This window comes from Vespula pensylvanica, chromosome 20 (genome assembly GCF_014466175.1).
Source record: "Vespula pensylvanica isolate Volc-1 chromosome 20, ASM1446617v1, whole genome shotgun sequence".
NCBI classification, from domain to species: domain Eukaryota; kingdom Metazoa; phylum Arthropoda; class Insecta; order Hymenoptera; family Vespidae; genus Vespula; species Vespula pensylvanica.
Genome location: NC_057704.1, coordinates 2,247,844 through 2,266,317, shown reverse-complemented (window position 1 = coordinate 2,266,317; position 18,474 = coordinate 2,247,844). Strand labels below are relative to the sequence as shown.

The following is an 18,474-nucleotide window of genomic DNA, read 5'->3' as shown; positions in this document are numbered from 1 at the left end:
TCGTTTGCTATATTTCACGTTTGAATTTTTATAAAAAATATAATATTAAAAGTAAACATTTTTAAGGCATTTCTTCAATTTTCTATTTTTCACATATACATTTATGAACAATACATCTTTATATTTTACATAACATTGTAGAATTACTACCTGTACATAGGTATTATTAAATGTAAGCTTTTTGGAATGGACATAAAGCATTTCAAAAGTTCTTATTATAATACAAAGTGCACACATGTAAAGTATCTTCAAAGATATATTCTTCTGCACTATATGAATACTGAATATTATATATTACATTTTACAATTAAAATTTTCTGTGAATAAAAATGAACAATCTAAAATAAGATTGCACTTTTTTGTTCAAAACAAATTTCTTTCTATATACCAACATATTTTATCTTTATGTCATATAAAGTATTCTCATGCAAAATATAATTTCATATACCATTCTAAAATTGATGTGCTAACATTTAAGAATTATGTTAGACTTCTATTAAATATTAGAGTACATCTCATATTTCATAATTCAACAAAAACTTTTTTTTCTTTTTTTATGTAATGGCATAAATTGTTTTCAATAACATATTATAATTATATATAGTTGTACAACCAAATAAAGATCTGACTTTAAGTCAACGCATGTATCTTATTGTTTTAGAGTGGTCACTTAATATGAGGTGCTTTAAATCATAGATTAATGAAAATTAATGACGAGAATCTCTTGGATAAAACTCAGCAAGAGTACTGGTTGGGATTCTTTTAAGCATTTCCTTGGGGAAAATACGAAGTAATTGCCAACCAATATCCAATGATTCAAAAACTGTACGATTTTCATAACTTCCTTGGGAAATGAAATTCTTCTCAAACTTCGTTAAGAATTCCAAATATAACAAATCATCAGGAGTTAAAGCTTCTTCTCCTACGACTGCTTTCATAGCTTGCACATCTTTGCCAATAGCATAACATGCATACTGAAATATAATTATTGATTGATTTATTTTGAAAAAACAAATCTAATAGTTAAATCAAAAAGACCAGACTTACCAGTTGATTTGAAACGTCAGAATGATCCTTTCGTGTCATTCCCTCTCCAATAGCAGATTTCATCAGACGAGAAAGTGATGGAAGTACATTTATTGGTGGATAAATTTGTCTGTTATGTAATTGACGATCCACGTATATTTGTCCTTCGGTAATATATCCAGTCAAATCAGGAATAGGATGCGTAATATCATCATTTGGCATAGTAAGAATTGGAATTTGAGTAATAGAACCATTACGTCCTTCAACTCGTCCTGCTCTTTCATAGATAGTTGCCAAATCTGTGTACATATAACCAGGGAAACCACGTCTACCAGGTACTTCCTCTCGCGCTGCCGATACTTCTCTAAGTGCTTCAGCATATGAAGACATATCAGTGAGAATAACTAGCACATGCTTCTCGCATTGATATGCTAAGAATTCAGCAGTTGTCAAGGCTAATCGCGGTGTAATAATTCTCTCAATAGTAGGATCATTAGCTAAATTTAAGAAAAGACAGACATTCTCCATAGAGCCATTTTCCTCAAAATCTTGTTTAAAGAATCGCGCGGTTTCCATATTTACACCCATAGCTGCGAATACTATGGCAAAGTTATCTTCGTGAGAGTCTAAAACTGATTTTCCTGGTACTTTAACAAGACCAGCTTGACGACAAATTTGTGCAGCAATCTATCAAAATATAAAGTAAAAAATTAAAATATAGATATTAAATAGATTTGTACAAACAGTTAAAAAGTAAATATCATTACTTCATTATGGGGAAGACCAGCAGCAGAAAAAATAGGGATCTTTTGACCACGAGCAATAGAATTCATGACGTCTATAGCTGAAATTCCAGTTTGTATCATCTCCTCTGGATAAATACGCGACCAGGGATTAATGGGTTGTCCATCAATGTCTAAGAAATCTTCAGCAAGAATAGGCGGACCCTTGTCTATTGGCTTTCCAGATCCATTGAATACACGACCCAGCATATCCTCCGATACCGGTGTTCGAAGGATATCACCAGTGAATTCACAATGAGTGTTTCTTGCATCTATCCCAGAAGTACCTTCAAATACTTGTACTACAGCTTTAGAACCAGAAACTTCCAAAACTTGTCCAGATCGCAAGGATCCATCTGACAGTTTTAATTGTACAATTTCAGCATACTTTGGAAATTTAACTTCATCCAATATCACCAATGGTCCATTGACGCCAGAAACGGTTCTATAAGCTGAAAAAATTATGATTGTCGTTTAATAATGACAATGTCAAGTAAGGATATAAAACATTTTATTTCATTGTAGTACATTATCATCATAATAAAATTGACAATTTTAGGTTACATGTATTATTTGTATAAAATCATTCAAATGGAATTGATAAAATATATCGTTCGTATTTCTGCAAATATAATGTCACGAATATATCGAAGAACATTAGTAATATTAAAATATCACAAAGCTCCAAAATTACAGACAACATATAGTCATCGATAGTCACATGACGCGTGAACGATTCCGAAAATATAAAAATTTCGAATTAATACATGATATTTGGATATAATGAAATAGCAAAATTAAAATGTATGTAGTTAAAACGCATAACGGAACAATTATATATAAATGTGAATAAATCAGAAAAGAAAGAAAGTCAAATTTATGGAATCAGCTGACTTGGTCGTAGATCGATTAAATGCTACGCCCAGTTTAACGTAGATGCTTCGTTCGAAAGGCAACTTTTATCGTAAATCTTGAAAATTTTATAAACAAACAATTGTACTTACTAAGCCGAGGTTGAGAAACGAAATCTCTAGAAACAGCCAAAACATGTTCTTGAACCGCTTGGCGATTGCCAATAGTTTTCGAATACATTTTTCGCAAAAAAGAACGTATACCTCTGCTCTGTGCTAAATCCACTGAGTAGCAGAAGATACTGCTACTACTACGTCGATGAAAAGAGAGACAGACTGAGTGTCTTGGAGTGGAGGGATGGAGGGGAGAGCAGAGGATCGAAGCAGCACTATTCGCATTTATGATTTATATAAGAAAACTGATAGAACCTTTGTCAATATCGTATCGTACAAAATTTTATTTTTTACAGCTAATACTATTGTTGTAAAATTTATAAAGGAAAGTTACGTTTAAAAATAAAATATAAGTTATTTATTTCTTCGAGTGACAAGGATGAAGAGAAGGCACGTGGGATCACGTGTCACGAACTAGGTAACTCATAGTACGTTTTAATAACGACATTTTGACTGGCAGAAATAAAATCCAATCGCTGTAAAAATTATTTCTTTTAAATAATCTAAAATGTATTTTTTCGGATAATAAGAAGAAAAAATTTACCAAGTGCGAAGATTTTTTTTTCATCTTTTCTTCAACTCGCTCGTTTTCCTTCGTTAAGTTACCGACTGGACAATGACGACTTTTCAAACGAATTTTCTTTTCTTTTTTTTTTTTTTAAACTCTAATTACATTATCGTCGACAATTTCTAACAATAAATAACAAAAATGTTAAACGTCGTATTGCATTTTTAATTAGCATATCAAAACTGCTACTGTATATATCAAATCAATTAGTACGATATTGACGTACATAACACACACACACACACACACACACACACACGCGCGCTCGCGCGCGTTATGTATTCAGAAATAATAAATCAATAAAATCAAAATACAAAAAGAGCTCTAATACGAAAATAGATTTTAATGAGAAATTGAATAAATAGATAAATAAAAAAAAAAGAAGAAGAAAAAGTGTAAAAAAAGATTAATCCCAAAAAGAAATTTTATGATTTGGATAAAATTTATTGTATGGGGTGCTCGTGATCGTAGTTACGGGCAGAAATTGCGCCCTTTCTTCGAGCGACTTGTTTGATGCAAGATGATACGTACGATCCTGGTCTTGCAACAAAACTGAACTGCAGTAAGAGACGCGACGAGTATGTGGTAAGACACGGTGTAAAGCGTTTCGTAGACTATACGTAGAGCAAGGAAAAGTAAAAGTAAGAAGAAGAAGAAGAAGAAGAAGAAGAGAGAAAGGAAAACAACGAACGAACGAATACGAAGAGACAACTTCGCAACGTGATAACGACAAGTGACAGAGCTTTAAAGACTAGCTTTATTTTCGTTTCTTTCGTTAAACATTCTTTGTTCGTATTACCTTTGACAAACCTCTTAGTCATTGTCGTGTTTTATATACATATTCCTCCATTTGTGCTTACACGTATATACATACGTTACCTACGCAATATAGATATATAACATTTTGATTGTGTAGTCGTTGAAAGAACTAAGAAAAAAGAAAAGAAAAGAAATTTGGATCTGTAATAATGGCAGCATTCAAAGGAATAACCGGCTTGACAAAGGCCCTTGCATCTATGACAACATCTACGACACGAATTTCTTGCCTACCTGCAATCAAGAAAAACTACTTTACCTACGTAAATGAACCATCAATGCCAATACCTGGAAAGGAACCCTGTTGGTTGAAAACTGCCGATGAAGCTATAGAACAGGCCTGTCTTGATTCAGGTAATGATTATTTTACATCTGTTTTATGATAAAAGAACAATGAATTAATTTGTTTAGGTATCTCTTTACTTAAGTACGTATCATGTATATGTTATGAATCATAATATTTGATTGGTCGTAGTCAATGCGTGTGTATGTATGTGTGTGTGTGTGTGTGTGTGTAACGGTTTACGTTTTTGAAACATAGAGTGAAATCTTAACCATACTTTATAAAATTTTCATTTAGAAACTTGACTGTTATTTTGATAAAGCAGAAATGATAAAAACGGCGAACTTAGAACAGTCAATAATATGTTAACATCGATTAGTAGATATGACCTATAAGCTATAATATCTATCACGATAAAATATCTGTTTTTCTTGATTAATTAAAATTATTAAAATGTTATTTAATATATCAATATTATTTGATATATTATTGATGAATATCTTTCGTCTCGTTGTTTAACCGTGATCGTAAATGTAATTTTATTTTATTTTATTTATTTATTTTTTCTTCTTCTTTTTTTTTATAACAAATTATAAGTAGTTTTTCTTTCTTTCTTTCTTTTTTTTTTTTAATTCGTATTTTTAAATTACCAATTTCTTTTACTCGACAAGTTATAAGATTTATTAAAACTTACGCCGACGTTATTATTAGTCGTTCGAATTAAACAATCGTATTCCTTTGTTGATCTAGGGAAGGAAATATTGGTTTTTTTTTTTTTTTCTTATTCATTTCAGATAAAGTTCAATATAATTAAAGAAAAGAGTAATGGATGTATTTACATGACATTGATAAGAAAAGTGAAAAAAAGAAGAAAGGAAGAAAAATATCATCCGCTGTTTGTTACACTATCTCGGAACAAATCCATTATTTCATTTTTAATCAAATCACTTGCAATTCATTCTTTGAACGATATAAAATTTATTATCGTATTACGTTAAATTATCTAATTTCTTTTAATCTAATCATTAAAAAAAAAAAAAAAAAAAAAAAAAAAAGAAACTATTTATGAAGTTTATATTGAAAAAAAAAAAAAAACGAAAGAAAATGAATCAAATCAAACGATTCAAGGTTATTCTTTGTATCTTGTAATATACAAATATTTTGATTTCTATTTTTACTTCGCTTTGTTGATAAATCTTTCTACGCTTTTCTTAAATGGCATATTCGATCGATTATGCAATTTAATTTACTTCAAAGAAGTTAGAACAAACGAAGAATTTTTTTATATAATTTATTTCTTTCGAAAGTATATACATATACAATTAGTGATGGATGAAGAGAAAATTAGAAAATCTAACGTAACACGTATCGTATGCTACATATATACGTATGTATTTTTATCGGTACGATGGCAATGGAAGCTTGTAATAGAAGATTCAATGTTTTATATCGTCTATATACATTTATCCGGTCAATTGAAAACGATTACCTATTAAAGAAATATGCTCGCGTAATTCTTTTTTTCTTTTTTCTTTTTATTATTATTATTATTATTATTATTATTATTATTATTATTATTATTATTATTATTATAAAAAATTATATTCTACGTACATAAAGGTAGTAAAAATTATATTATTTGGATTTTATGATCGCGGTATTGTGTTATGTAAGTTTTATTCATACATAGATCAAAGATGATAATGTTAATTAAATATTCGAGTTTTATATATTCGCATTTAATATTTCGAGTTAAATAAATAAATACGTACATAGATATATACATAAAAATATATGATAGGGACTTAAGTATTTGTATGATAATGTAAGTATAATTTCGATTCTCTCTCTCTCTCTCTCTCTCTCTCTCTCTCTCTCTCTCTCTCTCTCTCTCTCTCTCTCTCTCTCTCTTTCTCTCTCTCTCTCTCTCTCTGTTGTGTGTGTGTGGGCGTGTTTATAAAAATAGTATTTTTATATATATATATATATATATATATATATATATATATATATATATATATAGAAAAGATGATGGGATATTTACCCAGAAAAATCTACAAATATATGTCACATGTGCTACATCGATTAATAATGAACAGAAAAAAAATCGTTACATTCCCAAAACAAAATTACTATATATAAAAATGATTGATCGATTTTAAACGTTCGGTCATTTCAATCAACGTTAAGAATCGATTACTTACGATCGAATTTAAACAATTTTTTCAACGAATTATATTATTGAAGTAACGTATCGACTTTATAGAAAGAAATTTTGTAGCCAACTATTCGCGATCTGTAAATTTGCGTATTAAGCCTTGACACACATACGTCGATATCTGTATCAATATGTACCAAAATCTACATATGCGAACGACAAAGTTTCGTATTTTTTTTTTAGATCTCAATAAATTAATATATTCATTTAAACTTTTTAAATGTACTCTAAATGTAATATTATTATATAATATATTTTATGTTATGATATGTTTCACAAATATTAACATATCTATGAGGATTTGAATGTGATATATTTTTCTCTACTTTATTAAAATAGATATTATTATATCAATATTTGTATTATCAATGATATTAATTTGACGTATAAGTGAGATATATTTATTTGTTTATAGATCAGATAGTATTTATTCAAGGAGCAGCAGCTACACCGATTGAATCAATAAGAGCAATGACTGACTACGGAGTGCGATGCGATGTGAGAAATGTACGTTTATATCACATGCATCTTGAAGGACCAGCACCATTTGCTAAACCAGAGAACGCAAGTATGAAGCTGACAGGATCATAGTTATTTTTACAAAAATTTATATCAAGTTATTTGACAACTTAGTATTTAAAAACTCGTTGAAATATTCATGAATCATCATCAGTAAGAAAAGTGTAAGCTAATGTAACCACATAGCACTTTGATGATCTAAGGAAAACTTCATTTGTACATAGAGCATTTTAGATCCATGAGTTTATTCATTGGTGGCAATGTAAGGGGTGCAGTTAATGAGGGTAATGCAGATTGCGTTCCTATATATCTACATGAAATTCCAAAGTTATTTAAGCTGGGATACATAAAACCTAATATTGCTCTAATTCATGTAAGTCCACCTGATTGCCATGGTTATTGTTCTCTTGGAACTAGCGTAGACTGTGTACGCTCTGCTATAAGTAATTCTAAATATATCGTAGGTAAATTTTCAAAATTTTTAATCGATCTTTATTAATCTTATTGTAATAGAAAATTTAAATAATTTTATTTTGTTGTACAGCATTGGTAAATAAACATATGCCAAGAACATTTGGGGATGCTATAGTACATGTCAGTCATATAGATTATGCTGTACAACATGATGTACAATTGCCAACGCATCCTGCAAAGAAGCCTTCGAAGGAAGAAGAACAAATCGGCAAAAATATTGCTGAAAATTTAATTTTAGATGGTGCCACATTACAATTGGGTATTGGTAGCATTCCTGACGCAGTGCTATCAAACTTAACTAATCATAAGGATCTAGGTATTCACAGTGAAATGTTCAGTGATGGTGTTTTACAACTTGTAGAAAAAGGATGTATCACAAATAACCAAAAAACCATGCATAAAGGTCGTATTGTAGGATCATTTTGTATTGGTACAGAAAAATTATATGAATTTATGAACGATAATCCTTTTATAGGTATGTTTACAAATTCTTTATTAATCATTTACTTGTTATATCCATTGTCATCATTGTTTCACATTAATTAAAAAATATTTATTTTACAGAAATGTTAATGGTAGATTATGTTAATGATCCTAAAATAGTTGCTAAACAACCTAAAATGACAGCAATTAATTCTTGCATAGAAGTCGATCTTACTGGTCAAATTTGTTCTGATAGTATTGGTACTAGAATGTATTCAGGTTTTGGTGGCCAATTAGACTTTATTAGTGGAGCAGCTATGGCAGATGATCATTGTGGGAAGCCAATCATAGCTTTACAATCAATGACTAAAAAGGGTGAAAGCAAAATTTTGCCAGTATTAAAATTAGGCAAGTTCTTATTACAAAGTACTAAGTATCATCATATATTGTTTTTTACTTAATAACGAACGATTTGTTAATAGGTGCTGGTGTAGTTACTAATAGAGCAGTTGTTCGTTATATTGTAACGGAACAAGGAATCGCAAGTTTGTTTGGCAAGAGTCTACAACAAAGAGCGTATGAATTAATTAAAGTAGCTCATCCATCTCATAAAGAATCATTAGAAAAAGCTGCATTCGAACGTTTAAAAGTAATGCCAGCGCCATAAATTATGCACGAATTTTACATGGAAAGTTATACATATATATACATATTTGTACATATATGTATATAATATGTGTGTATGTGTCTCTCTCTATATATATATATATATATATATATGTATGTATGTATATATATATATATATATATATATATATATATATATATACACACAAACACACATACAAATATCATTTATTGTCTCTAGTTTTTTTTCTCAATATTTTTTTAACGAATGGAGATAAATATTATAAGAGTATTAAGAGACAAAAGAAATGTACAGCTTAATCCGTATCAAATTATGTCGTAACACATTATTTCGCAATTTTGTTATACATGTTAAATAATTATTCCAAAATGTCTACAGACAATATATTAAATTTAAAAATAAGTAATTTTTAAAGCTGGAATTATAGCATTTGAAGCACATTAAATATTTCCATGTAAACATTTTTTATATACAGTTTTTAGATGTTTCTTTATATACATTAATTGTAACAAATGAAGAAGTCATCGTATTCGAAAAAAAATACACGAGGTCAAAAAATTTTACGTTACTGTTATTTTACATATAACTATATTATAATATTTTTGCTTTATACAAAAAAAAAAAAAAAAAAAGAAAAAAAAGAAAGAGAAAAAGGTCTGTAGAATTTTTTGTAAGTTACTGATAAAAACAACTTATTTTATTTTTTTATTGAAAGCTACCAAGATTTCGTTTTATAAGAAACTTTTTAATGATAGTAATATTAGGAAAAACAAAAAAAATACTATCAATTATTATATCGAATATAATTCGTACACGATCGATATTGAAATATCGCAATAAGCCTACTACGATAGTAAAATAAAAATCAAACACCGATATCCCCGATTTTCAAATAGCAATCGTGGAGATGGTAACGGTATAAGCCTCGGTATATTTACGTTTGTCATTGATGGAATTTTAGAGCATGATTTATCTAAATTTCTACGTAATTATATGGCATGATCAACGTAGCCACAAAAAATTTATGAAGTCTATATTCACATAATTAATATATTATTCATAACATATAAATTTTTCTTGTATCCGTGAACAATGTTTCGAAATATTGATTCAACGTTTAAAAAATTACGATCATCACAACAAATCAATCTTGGTGGAATAAGGCATATACGGGAACCATTTCAACCATTAAAACGTTGTCCACGATGGGTTTGTGTAGAAGACGCTATAAAAATAATAAATTCAGGTAAACGATAATTTTCTTTTTATAAAGCGGATAATAAATTCGACTCGTTTATAAATTATTTTCTTCGTAGGTAGCTTTCGTTTTGTAATTATATACCGATGAATTTTATTATTTTAGAACATCTAGTATTTATACAAGGAGGTGCAGCTACTCCGCTGGAATTAGTAAGAGCTATGACAGAACATGGTGTATGTAATAATTTACGTGGCGTTCGATTGATACATATGGCTTTAGAGGGCGATGCACCCTTCGCCAATCCTGAATTTGAAAGTATAATTAATCGAACACTAAAAATTATCATCGCTATAACAAATCATTTATTATATCCATGTTCAATCTGATAAATATAATTCTGTCTGTTTTAAGAACACTTTAGATCAATTAGTCTTTATATTGGCGCAAATGTTAGAGAAGCTGTTAATGAAGGCAGAGCAGATTGCATTCCATTATTTTTACACGAGGCACCAAAGTTATTTTATGAACAAAGAATTGTTCCCGATGTTGCTTTGATACACGTTAGCGCACCTGACCCACGTGGATTTTGTTCACTTGGTGTTAGCGTGGATTGTACACGTGCAGCTATTTGTACAGCCAAAGTCATAGTTGGTTGGTAGATCAAACGATTTCTTTTTTTTTTATTTTTTATTATTTTAAGATTATGAATTCATGCAGAACATTCATTTGATTTATGCAGCGCAAGTTAATGAACATATGCCAAGATCATTTGGTGACACTGTTATACATTCTAGTCACATCGATTGGGCAGTCAAATACGATTGTCCATTACCTTGTATAGCAAGTACTGCGCCTAACGATATTGAATTAGAAATTGGCAAATTCATAGCACAAAGATTGGTAGAGGATGGTGCAACTTTGCAGCTTGGTATAGGAAACATTCCTGATGCTGTACTATGTGCTTTGGTCAATCATAAAGATCTTGGTATACATTCTGAAATAATCGGTGATACGATAGTGGATCTTGTTGAAAGAGGGAACATTACAAATAAAAATAAGATCAAACATAGAGGTCGTCTAGTTGGTTCCTTAGGAATTGGTACTAAGAGACTTTACGATTTCTTGCATAACAATCCTTTCGTTGGTAAGTCTATATTTATTACTTTGCATTTAAGATAAAAAATGATGATCCTTAATACATACGATTTTTTTTTAACAGAAATGCTAGCAATTAATTACGTCAATGATCCACGAGTAATATCTATGCAACCAAAAATGACTGCCATTAATTCCTGCATTGAAATGGACATTACTGGACAAGTATGTTCCGATAGTTTGGGCTGTAAAATGTATTCTGGTTTTGGTGGTCAACTTGATTTTATACGAGGTGCAGCATTAGGCCAAGATGGTAGAGGAAAAGCTATCATAGCATTCCCATCTATTACAAGCAAAGGAGAAAGCAAGATACAAGCAGTACTAAAACTCGGTATGCTTTAATAAAGATTACAATATATTCTTTAATCTAAAGGAATCTGAATAAATAATAATTGAACTAAACGAATTGATTATAGGTGCTGGAGTTGTTACTACAAGAGCACATGTTCATTATGTTGTAACAGAGCATGGTATTGCTCAATTATTTGGTAAAACATTGCGTCAAAGAGCTAATGCATTAATTCAGATAGCACATCCTGATCATAGAGAATGTCTTGAAAAGGCTGCATTTGAAAGACTAAAAACTATGCCAACTAAATATCTGTGAAAGAAAATGTTTAAGAATTATATTGTCAAAGATAAATTTATTAAAGTAATGTCAATATTTTTCCATGGATGTTTATATAAATCTTTTTATAAGTCAGGAAAATATATTCTAAATGATAAAATGAAATTTTTTTTCCAGATCATGCTCAAAATTGTTATCAAAAAAATGACACTGTGTATGTCTACTCTCTGTTTACAACTCTGTCTACAAAGTAATTTTATTCCGATTCTGTCTACACGAATGCAAAACAATTTTCTTCAAAATTAACAGTTTCCAATATTATATTCATCATCCATTATTATAAATTTATATAAATGAGGTCAATCACATGTACAACAAAATAAATAATAAGTTAGCAATAAGTATACGAAAATTCTTATATTTCATTTATGGTACATTTTTTAAATAAAATGAACCCGCAAAAAAAATCTATATGGTAAGCAATATACAAAGCTATTATTAGTAACATATCTAAGATAATTTTCTTTGAGTTTATTTTATAATATACTAAAAATTTATTCCTTCTGGCAAAGTACCCTCTTTTCTTCTTTTCTCTACATTTTCAAAATATTCGGAAAAATTAACATAAGGCTTTATTCTCGCATTTCTATCTGTTGGTCTTGCGCTAGACGAAGTTACATCGGAAGCAGTCGATGTTTCACTCGTTGATATATCAAAATTTGTTTCCATAACAACGGAACTTGTATTTGAACAATCATCGTTGTCCGTTAATGTACTTATTGGTGCTGTTTGAACTATTGGATTGAATCTAACTGCTTGACCCGTTGGACTTTTTAAGGCATGTGGTAGAGGGAAATTGAAATTTCGTACAAAAAGAGTAATATCGTCTCGTTTGCCGGTAGTTAAAGTACTTTGCGAGTTACTCATATTAACGTCATGATGAATTCTTACAATTTTATCAACTACAGCTTGAGCAACACCCGTCAATGTTGATTGAATGCGAAACTAAAATCCGTATAATATTAATGAAAAATCTTTCAAGACGTTACATAACTTATCATTTTAAATACCTGTTCAACAGCCATAAGAGCCAATTCTTTATTGACTTGATCAGTCCCTGTTGCTTCTTCCAGTGATTTATAAAGTCCACGAGACATTAGTAGCAAAAATCTACAGGAATCATCTAGCTCTATTCCACCATGAATTTCTGGTTCTGCTATAATAGGTTCTGCTTTAGCAGATGCTAGTTCTTCAAATTCTCTATATCCACCTTTAACAAGATAATTTCCAAGACAACGTGTATTTTCTTGATTTCCAAGGTGAGAACCTTAAATATCATTGACAGCTCTTAATAATTTTTCTGAAACAGATTTGTTATAGTATGTATAAAAATATATCGTTTTTACATACGTGTCTGCTGTATTTATAATGAACGCACCTTGTCTGATAGAATCAGTATCTAAACCTAGATGGGATAAGCGTAAAAGTTCATCTTCGTTCCGTAAATCATGATCAACACTTAGCTGGATAACTCTTAATACTTGATTATCATCTGTTTTACATAATAAGGCTCTGCTATCTCCAACATTCGCAACATATAATCTACCACCATATACAAGTGCAACCACAGCACTTGTTCCTGCCGATAACTCACAATTTAATGAATTTAATTTGTCGACCTATCGATAAATAACTATAATAATCAATATGATGAGAATATCATCTTTAATAAATAATAGTAAGACTACTAACCAAATGAGGAAATTTTTGATAAGTTTCATAAGAATTTAATCCATCAGGAATATCAAATTGTAAACTAGTACGTTCGGCTAATAAATCTCCTATGGAATCTAAATATCCACGTTCTACTGCTATAAATGCTTGTCTGAAATAGGATACGAAATAATAAAAAATTATATTCTTCAAGTTATTAGTTTTTAATACTTACCTAAGAACTTCCTTTACTTCCTCATCCGTAGATTTACCGGTTAACTGTCCAAGTAAAATCTCTGCTGCCATTCGTTGCATAGCAAAATTAGCAGCTTTTGTCCCTTCATGACCATCGAATACACCATACAGGAAAGTAGTATCATCATATTTACAATGAAAGCTACGATCTTCAAATGGATGTTCTTCTTGGCGATATCCATCTTCTCGGTAAATTTGATTTGTAGAAAATCCTACGCCTGAACGATTAAATATATCTCAATATTATTTTATATCTCAGTTGAACATATAACATGTAAGCATAATACTAGTTATTATATGTCAAATGAATAATTACAATGTACTATATACAATATACAATATACTATAATTACAATAATCCTATTAGCACAGACGTATTTTGATTGAATAAAAATTGACGTACAATGTTAATTAAAATATAAACAAGTGAAAAAATAAAAATTTTTCAATACATACCAGATTGTTTACAAACAGGTAAATCATCTGTCCAGTTGTATTGAGTATCTTGGAATGGCATTATGTTTATGCACTTTGCCCTTGATGGCATTTTATAAAATTTCACTTTATGACGAAATACGTATAATGAAATAAATTTAAAAATATGCTAAATATAAAAAAAATATTATCGCGTTATAAGAGGACATAACGAAGCTCTGAAACTTAAAAAATGATATACATTTTTTATCAAGTTTTCACAAAACTTATTTGAGAAAATTAAGTTTACTTTCTAAGATAATTTCGTATTATCTACTGTGGATAACAGTGATAATTTAGATATTTTCCATTTTTTAATATAGAGTACGCTAGTGAACTGTTACTAATGAGAATTATACCAACAAAATAAGTATATATATCGCATTGAACATCATATGTACATATGTACATGCATGATGCACACATCACACATGTGTGCGCGCGCATCATCGTATATATTTTTTTTTTTTTATTATTTAAATCTTTTCTTCGAAAATCATTAAAAATCAATTGTATTTAATCGGTCTTATGATATTATAAAAATTGTTTAATTCCAATTGAAAAAAATCACAAGGTAAAATATAATCAATTCGTAGTTTTCTTTAATAATTATGTGTTCTAAAAAAGATTGATTTCAAAGTCCGCCAATAATGAAAATTGTTAAAACAATTAACTTCCAATTAAATACATAACACAATTCAACTCGTACATCTATTTATGAAGCAAATATCAGATAAATGATTATACTGAACATTTTTCTATAATAAAATTAATTATAATTTATTGCAAATAAAATGCGTCATCTTTAATTCTTCATTTCCACGTATCAATATACTTTTTCTTACAACTATCGTTTGATTAAAAAAATTCCTAATCAAAGATTAATTAAAAAACTTTTGTGTTATTGATTTACTTGTTTATGAAATATTAAAATTATATTATGATACGATTGTATAAAAATAAACATTTATATCAATATTGTATTTTATAATAGTTTGAAGTTAATAACAAAAAACTGAATATTATATAATAAAATATTACAATGAATATAAATAAAGTAGTAAATAACAAATATATTTATATTATTTCATGAGATATCATGTAAATCACTTTTTTAAATTAATAAGTATCAATAGTACTAGCTTGATATATAACTAGCTTGCGTTATATAAGACAAATCATAAAAAAAAGTCATATTAAGAGGAACCAATTAATGATATTCAAACATTGATTAGTTGTTTCAAGGTGAACAGCTTTTTATTAACCGATTCAATAAATACGAAATATAGTGTTTCTTTGTCAAATGATATTATTTATAGCAATATAGATACTATAAATAAAGAAATATTGAACATTAAAGTTTCATTTTTAATGATCTTCTTTGATCTTTTAATAATCATTAAAGATAAATGAAAAACTCTTATGAACTTTATATATATATATATATATATATATATATATATATATATATATATATAATACGAATCGGTTAATATTTTCCCTGCTATTTAAAAAAAACTGTTTTCTGCAGTTAATAAAAAAATAATTATATTTATAATCAGTGGCGTATTTGACCTTAAAACGTATTCCAAGAAGTTAGAAACTTTTTGATCTTTCCATTGATTAAAATAAATCATTTACGTACAATGTATATTTTTCTATCTTCAACTGTTTATGCAAGTAATGATAATGAAAATAAGAAATATACATTGATACAAATTCGATTACAATCGCAATGAATGTAATAAATTAAATTAAAATAATAATAAATTAAAATAAAATAAATAAAATTTATATATATATATATATATATATATCGTTCATCAGAAATATTAAATGAAATTTGTTATTATGATGTAATATAAAATTATATTATATAATAATGGTGAAGAGAAGATCGCTTGTGACTAAATCTATTATTGTAATTACCCTTTGATGAACATAATGGGAAGTATTACTTATATCCACATTACTCCGTATAAACGATGATAAAAATAATGATGGCAATATATAGAAATAAAAACGGAAATGCTGTAAGAGAGTTATTCTTTTGTAAAAACAAGATATTCGAAAGATAATTCGTCAGTGGATTTTTTTCTATTTTTTTTCTATCTTTTTTTTTTCTTTCTTTCTTTTTTTTCTTTCTTTTTTTCCCAGATACATCCCCACTAAAGACTTCAGGAAGACAACGCATATTCGATGATTATAGGATTTACGATCGTGCTCTTTAGTATAAAAAGAGAAGAGAAGATTCGATGGTCGTTCAGTAAACTTCGGACCTCGATCTCGAGAAAAGCATCAATATGAAGTTCATCATCGTTTTCACATTTGCTCTCATCGTTGGAACTTTGGTAAGATAACTTTTTTTTATCCTTATATTTTATATATTGTTAGACTTAAGGCCAAACACTTTCTTGATAATTCGAAATGATTACGAGAATTATGATTCTTTTTTTTTTTTCATTTTCTTCTTCTCACGTATAAATAACATGTTTAACATTACATTATTTTATAATATTTTATAGGGATTAACAGACGAACAAAAAGCCAAACTTAAGGAATATAAGGAATCTTGTATAACCGAATCTGGTGTCGATCCTGGTAATCAAATAATTTTGATAACTATTTCACGAAGTTAACATAGTTTTAGACAAATCTAAAATATCCATTTTTATATTTATTTTCTAACTATTATAAAACATATAATCTAATTTTCTGTGTAATTCAATTTTTTTTTTCTAACTCTCATCGAATATATAATCGAATTTTTTAATATAATAATATATATATATATATAAAAAATTGAAATAAAATTTTTTTTTTTATTATTGAAACGTTTTACAGCTGTCGTTGAAAATGCAAAGAATGGTAATGCCCCTGAGGGCGATGAAAAATTATCCTGCTTTGCTGCTTGCTTTATAAAAAAGATGGGTATTGTAAGTATATTCTTATGATAAAAATAAAAAAGAAAAAAGGGACAAAATCGTTGAAAATTTTACTTTATTTTTTGTAATAGTTCAGTCCTGAGGGAGATCTTAACGAAGAAATTTTACGAGCTCGATTGCAGGATAGTCTTCCAGAAGACAAAGTTGAAGAAGTCTTTCAGAAATGTAAAAACGTTGGTAAGTATTTATATACGTGATTAAATTATAAACGATATATATATATATATATATATATATATATATATATTCTTGCTCATACTTTTTTCATTTTTCTTTTCTTTCGTTATGGTCATTGATATATCAATAGTTAACGACATTATAATTTTTCAGATGGCGCTAATACTTGCAAGAAAGGAGGTAAACTGATGAAATGTTTCTTAGATAATAAAAAAGTGGTTGTATTAAATTAAATTTAAAATGAGAAAAATCAATTACATTAATATATCGTTAACGCTTATAAAAGTGAATAATCAAATGAATCCAGAGGGACGATAAAATTATGATATAAATATCTTCGAACTGTTTTATAAATAAAGTAATAATAGTACCGTGAAAAAGTCTATAATTTCTTTTTTGAGATCCCTGCTTTTAAGAACGCCCCTTCCTTAGATGTCATTCTAATCAAACATTGAACTCGTGTATCTCTCAACTGATATATGTATATATAAGAAGTACGTAGATATAATGTATGTATGTATATAATCAAAAACAATACTAACGCATCTTATTTGCAATATGATAAGGAAAAAAAACCTTATGTATTACTATATATATGACTATTTAATAATTAAAATACTATTGTCTACGAACATTTCTTTTTTTATATACGATTTATTACAAAATTATTGAAGGATTTATAATTATTTAATTTACGGAAAATCATATTCCCGTAATTTATTTTATCCAATCCTATTCATTGCAAGTTCCACGTTGTCGCATTTGTCAGATGGACAATATGACTTCCAAGGAAGGCAATATTTCTGCATTATACGCGGAATTAAATAAATTAGGCCAAAATGGAGAATATGAAAGAGCATTGAAAACTGCTAATAGAAGTATGTATAAGTTAAATTATCGCATGTCTACAATTATATAAATATAAAGTTATATACAATATTTGGTAATTATACAAAACATAACCTATGTTCTTTCCTTTGGGAAGACTTATCTGATATATGTTATTATTAATAGATCGAGAACAAAATACTTTGCTTAACAGTCTATTATCAGAGTTTCTTTTAAAGTAAATGTTTTCCATGCTACGTTTTATAATCTTATCTTTTCTTTTTTTTTGTAATCTTAGTTCTAGGGATTACACAAGATGAGGAAGCTGCATTTCACTGTAAAGTTATCTGTTATATCCAGTTATCTAAATTTAAT

At 28.4% G+C, this 18,474-nt stretch overlaps 6 protein-coding genes across 11 annotated transcripts in view; 4 read left to right on the top strand and 2 right to left on the bottom strand.

Moving 5' to 3' along the window:
- Nucleotides 1-58: 58 nt before the first annotated feature.
- Nucleotides 59-2,996, bottom strand: LOC122636121 (V-type proton ATPase subunit B). The gene is made up of 4 exons (XM_043827047.1): nucleotides 2,813-2,996; nucleotides 1,794-2,260; nucleotides 1,048-1,713; nucleotides 59-974 (listed from the first exon to the last, which is right to left on the bottom strand). The coding sequence occupies exons 1-4, from the start codon at nucleotides 2,898-2,900 to the stop codon at nucleotides 708-710; spliced, it is 1,488 nt and encodes a 495-aa protein (XP_043682982.1). The 5' UTR covers nucleotides 2,901-2,996; the 3' UTR covers nucleotides 59-707.
- Nucleotides 2,997-3,999: 1,003 nt separating this feature from the next.
- On the top strand, nucleotides 4,000-8,896 carry LOC122636122 (4-hydroxybutyrate coenzyme A transferase-like). Its single transcript, XM_043827048.1, has 6 exons — nucleotides 4,000-4,571; nucleotides 7,134-7,286; nucleotides 7,462-7,701; nucleotides 7,782-8,186; nucleotides 8,276-8,542; nucleotides 8,617-8,896. Exons 1-6 carry the CDS (start codon nucleotides 4,370-4,372, stop codon nucleotides 8,799-8,801), a joined length of 1,452 nt encoding a protein of 483 aa, XP_043682983.1. The 5' UTR covers nucleotides 4,000-4,369; the 3' UTR covers nucleotides 8,802-8,896.
- Nucleotides 8,897-9,875: 979 nt separating this feature from the next.
- On the top strand, nucleotides 9,876-12,152 carry LOC122635990 (4-hydroxybutyrate coenzyme A transferase-like). Its single transcript, XM_043826757.1, has 7 exons — nucleotides 9,876-10,029; nucleotides 10,147-10,299; nucleotides 10,396-10,635; nucleotides 10,724-11,128; nucleotides 11,204-11,470; nucleotides 11,556-11,791; nucleotides 11,885-12,152. Exons 1-6 carry the CDS (start codon nucleotides 9,876-9,878, stop codon nucleotides 11,744-11,746), a joined length of 1,410 nt encoding a protein of 469 aa, XP_043682692.1. The 3' UTR covers nucleotides 11,747-11,791; nucleotides 11,885-12,152.
- On the bottom strand, nucleotides 12,110-14,426 carry LOC122635989 (TGF-beta-activated kinase 1 and MAP3K7-binding protein 1-like). Its single transcript, XM_043826756.1, has 6 exons — nucleotides 14,132-14,426; nucleotides 13,656-13,893; nucleotides 13,460-13,592; nucleotides 13,146-13,386; nucleotides 12,778-13,034; nucleotides 12,110-12,712 (listed from the first exon to the last, which is right to left on the bottom strand). The coding sequence occupies exons 1-6, from the start codon at nucleotides 14,220-14,222 to the stop codon at nucleotides 12,254-12,256; spliced, it is 1,419 nt and encodes a 472-aa protein (XP_043682691.1). The 5' UTR covers nucleotides 14,223-14,426; the 3' UTR covers nucleotides 12,110-12,253.
- A 1,913-nt stretch (nucleotides 14,427-16,339) lies between these two features.
- On the top strand, nucleotides 16,340-17,645 carry LOC122635915 (general odorant-binding protein 56d-like). Its single transcript, XM_043826635.1, has 5 exons — nucleotides 16,340-16,500; nucleotides 16,675-16,750; nucleotides 16,994-17,085; nucleotides 17,166-17,271; nucleotides 17,425-17,645. Exons 1-5 carry the CDS (start codon nucleotides 16,453-16,455, stop codon nucleotides 17,502-17,504), a joined length of 402 nt encoding a protein of 133 aa, XP_043682570.1. The 5' UTR covers nucleotides 16,340-16,452; the 3' UTR covers nucleotides 17,505-17,645.
- Nucleotides 17,646-17,970: 325 nt separating this feature from the next.
- LOC122635904 (signal recognition particle subunit SRP72) overlaps nucleotides 17,971-18,474 on the top strand; it is a 5,156-nt gene continuing 4,652 nt past the window's right edge. For 2 of the 6 annotated variants that reach the window (XM_043826616.1, XM_043826614.1), the window contains exons 1-2: nucleotides 17,971-18,149; nucleotides 18,398-18,467. In XM_043826616.1, coding sequence (XP_043682551.1) covers nucleotides 18,041-18,149; nucleotides 18,398-18,467 — 179 coding nt within the window. In that variant the 5' untranslated portion in view covers nucleotides 17,971-18,040. The remainder of the gene's footprint in view (nucleotides 18,150-18,397; nucleotides 18,468-18,474) is intronic. The other 4 variants (XM_043826617.1, XM_043826613.1, XM_043826612.1 and 1 more) reach the window with 4 other exon arrangements.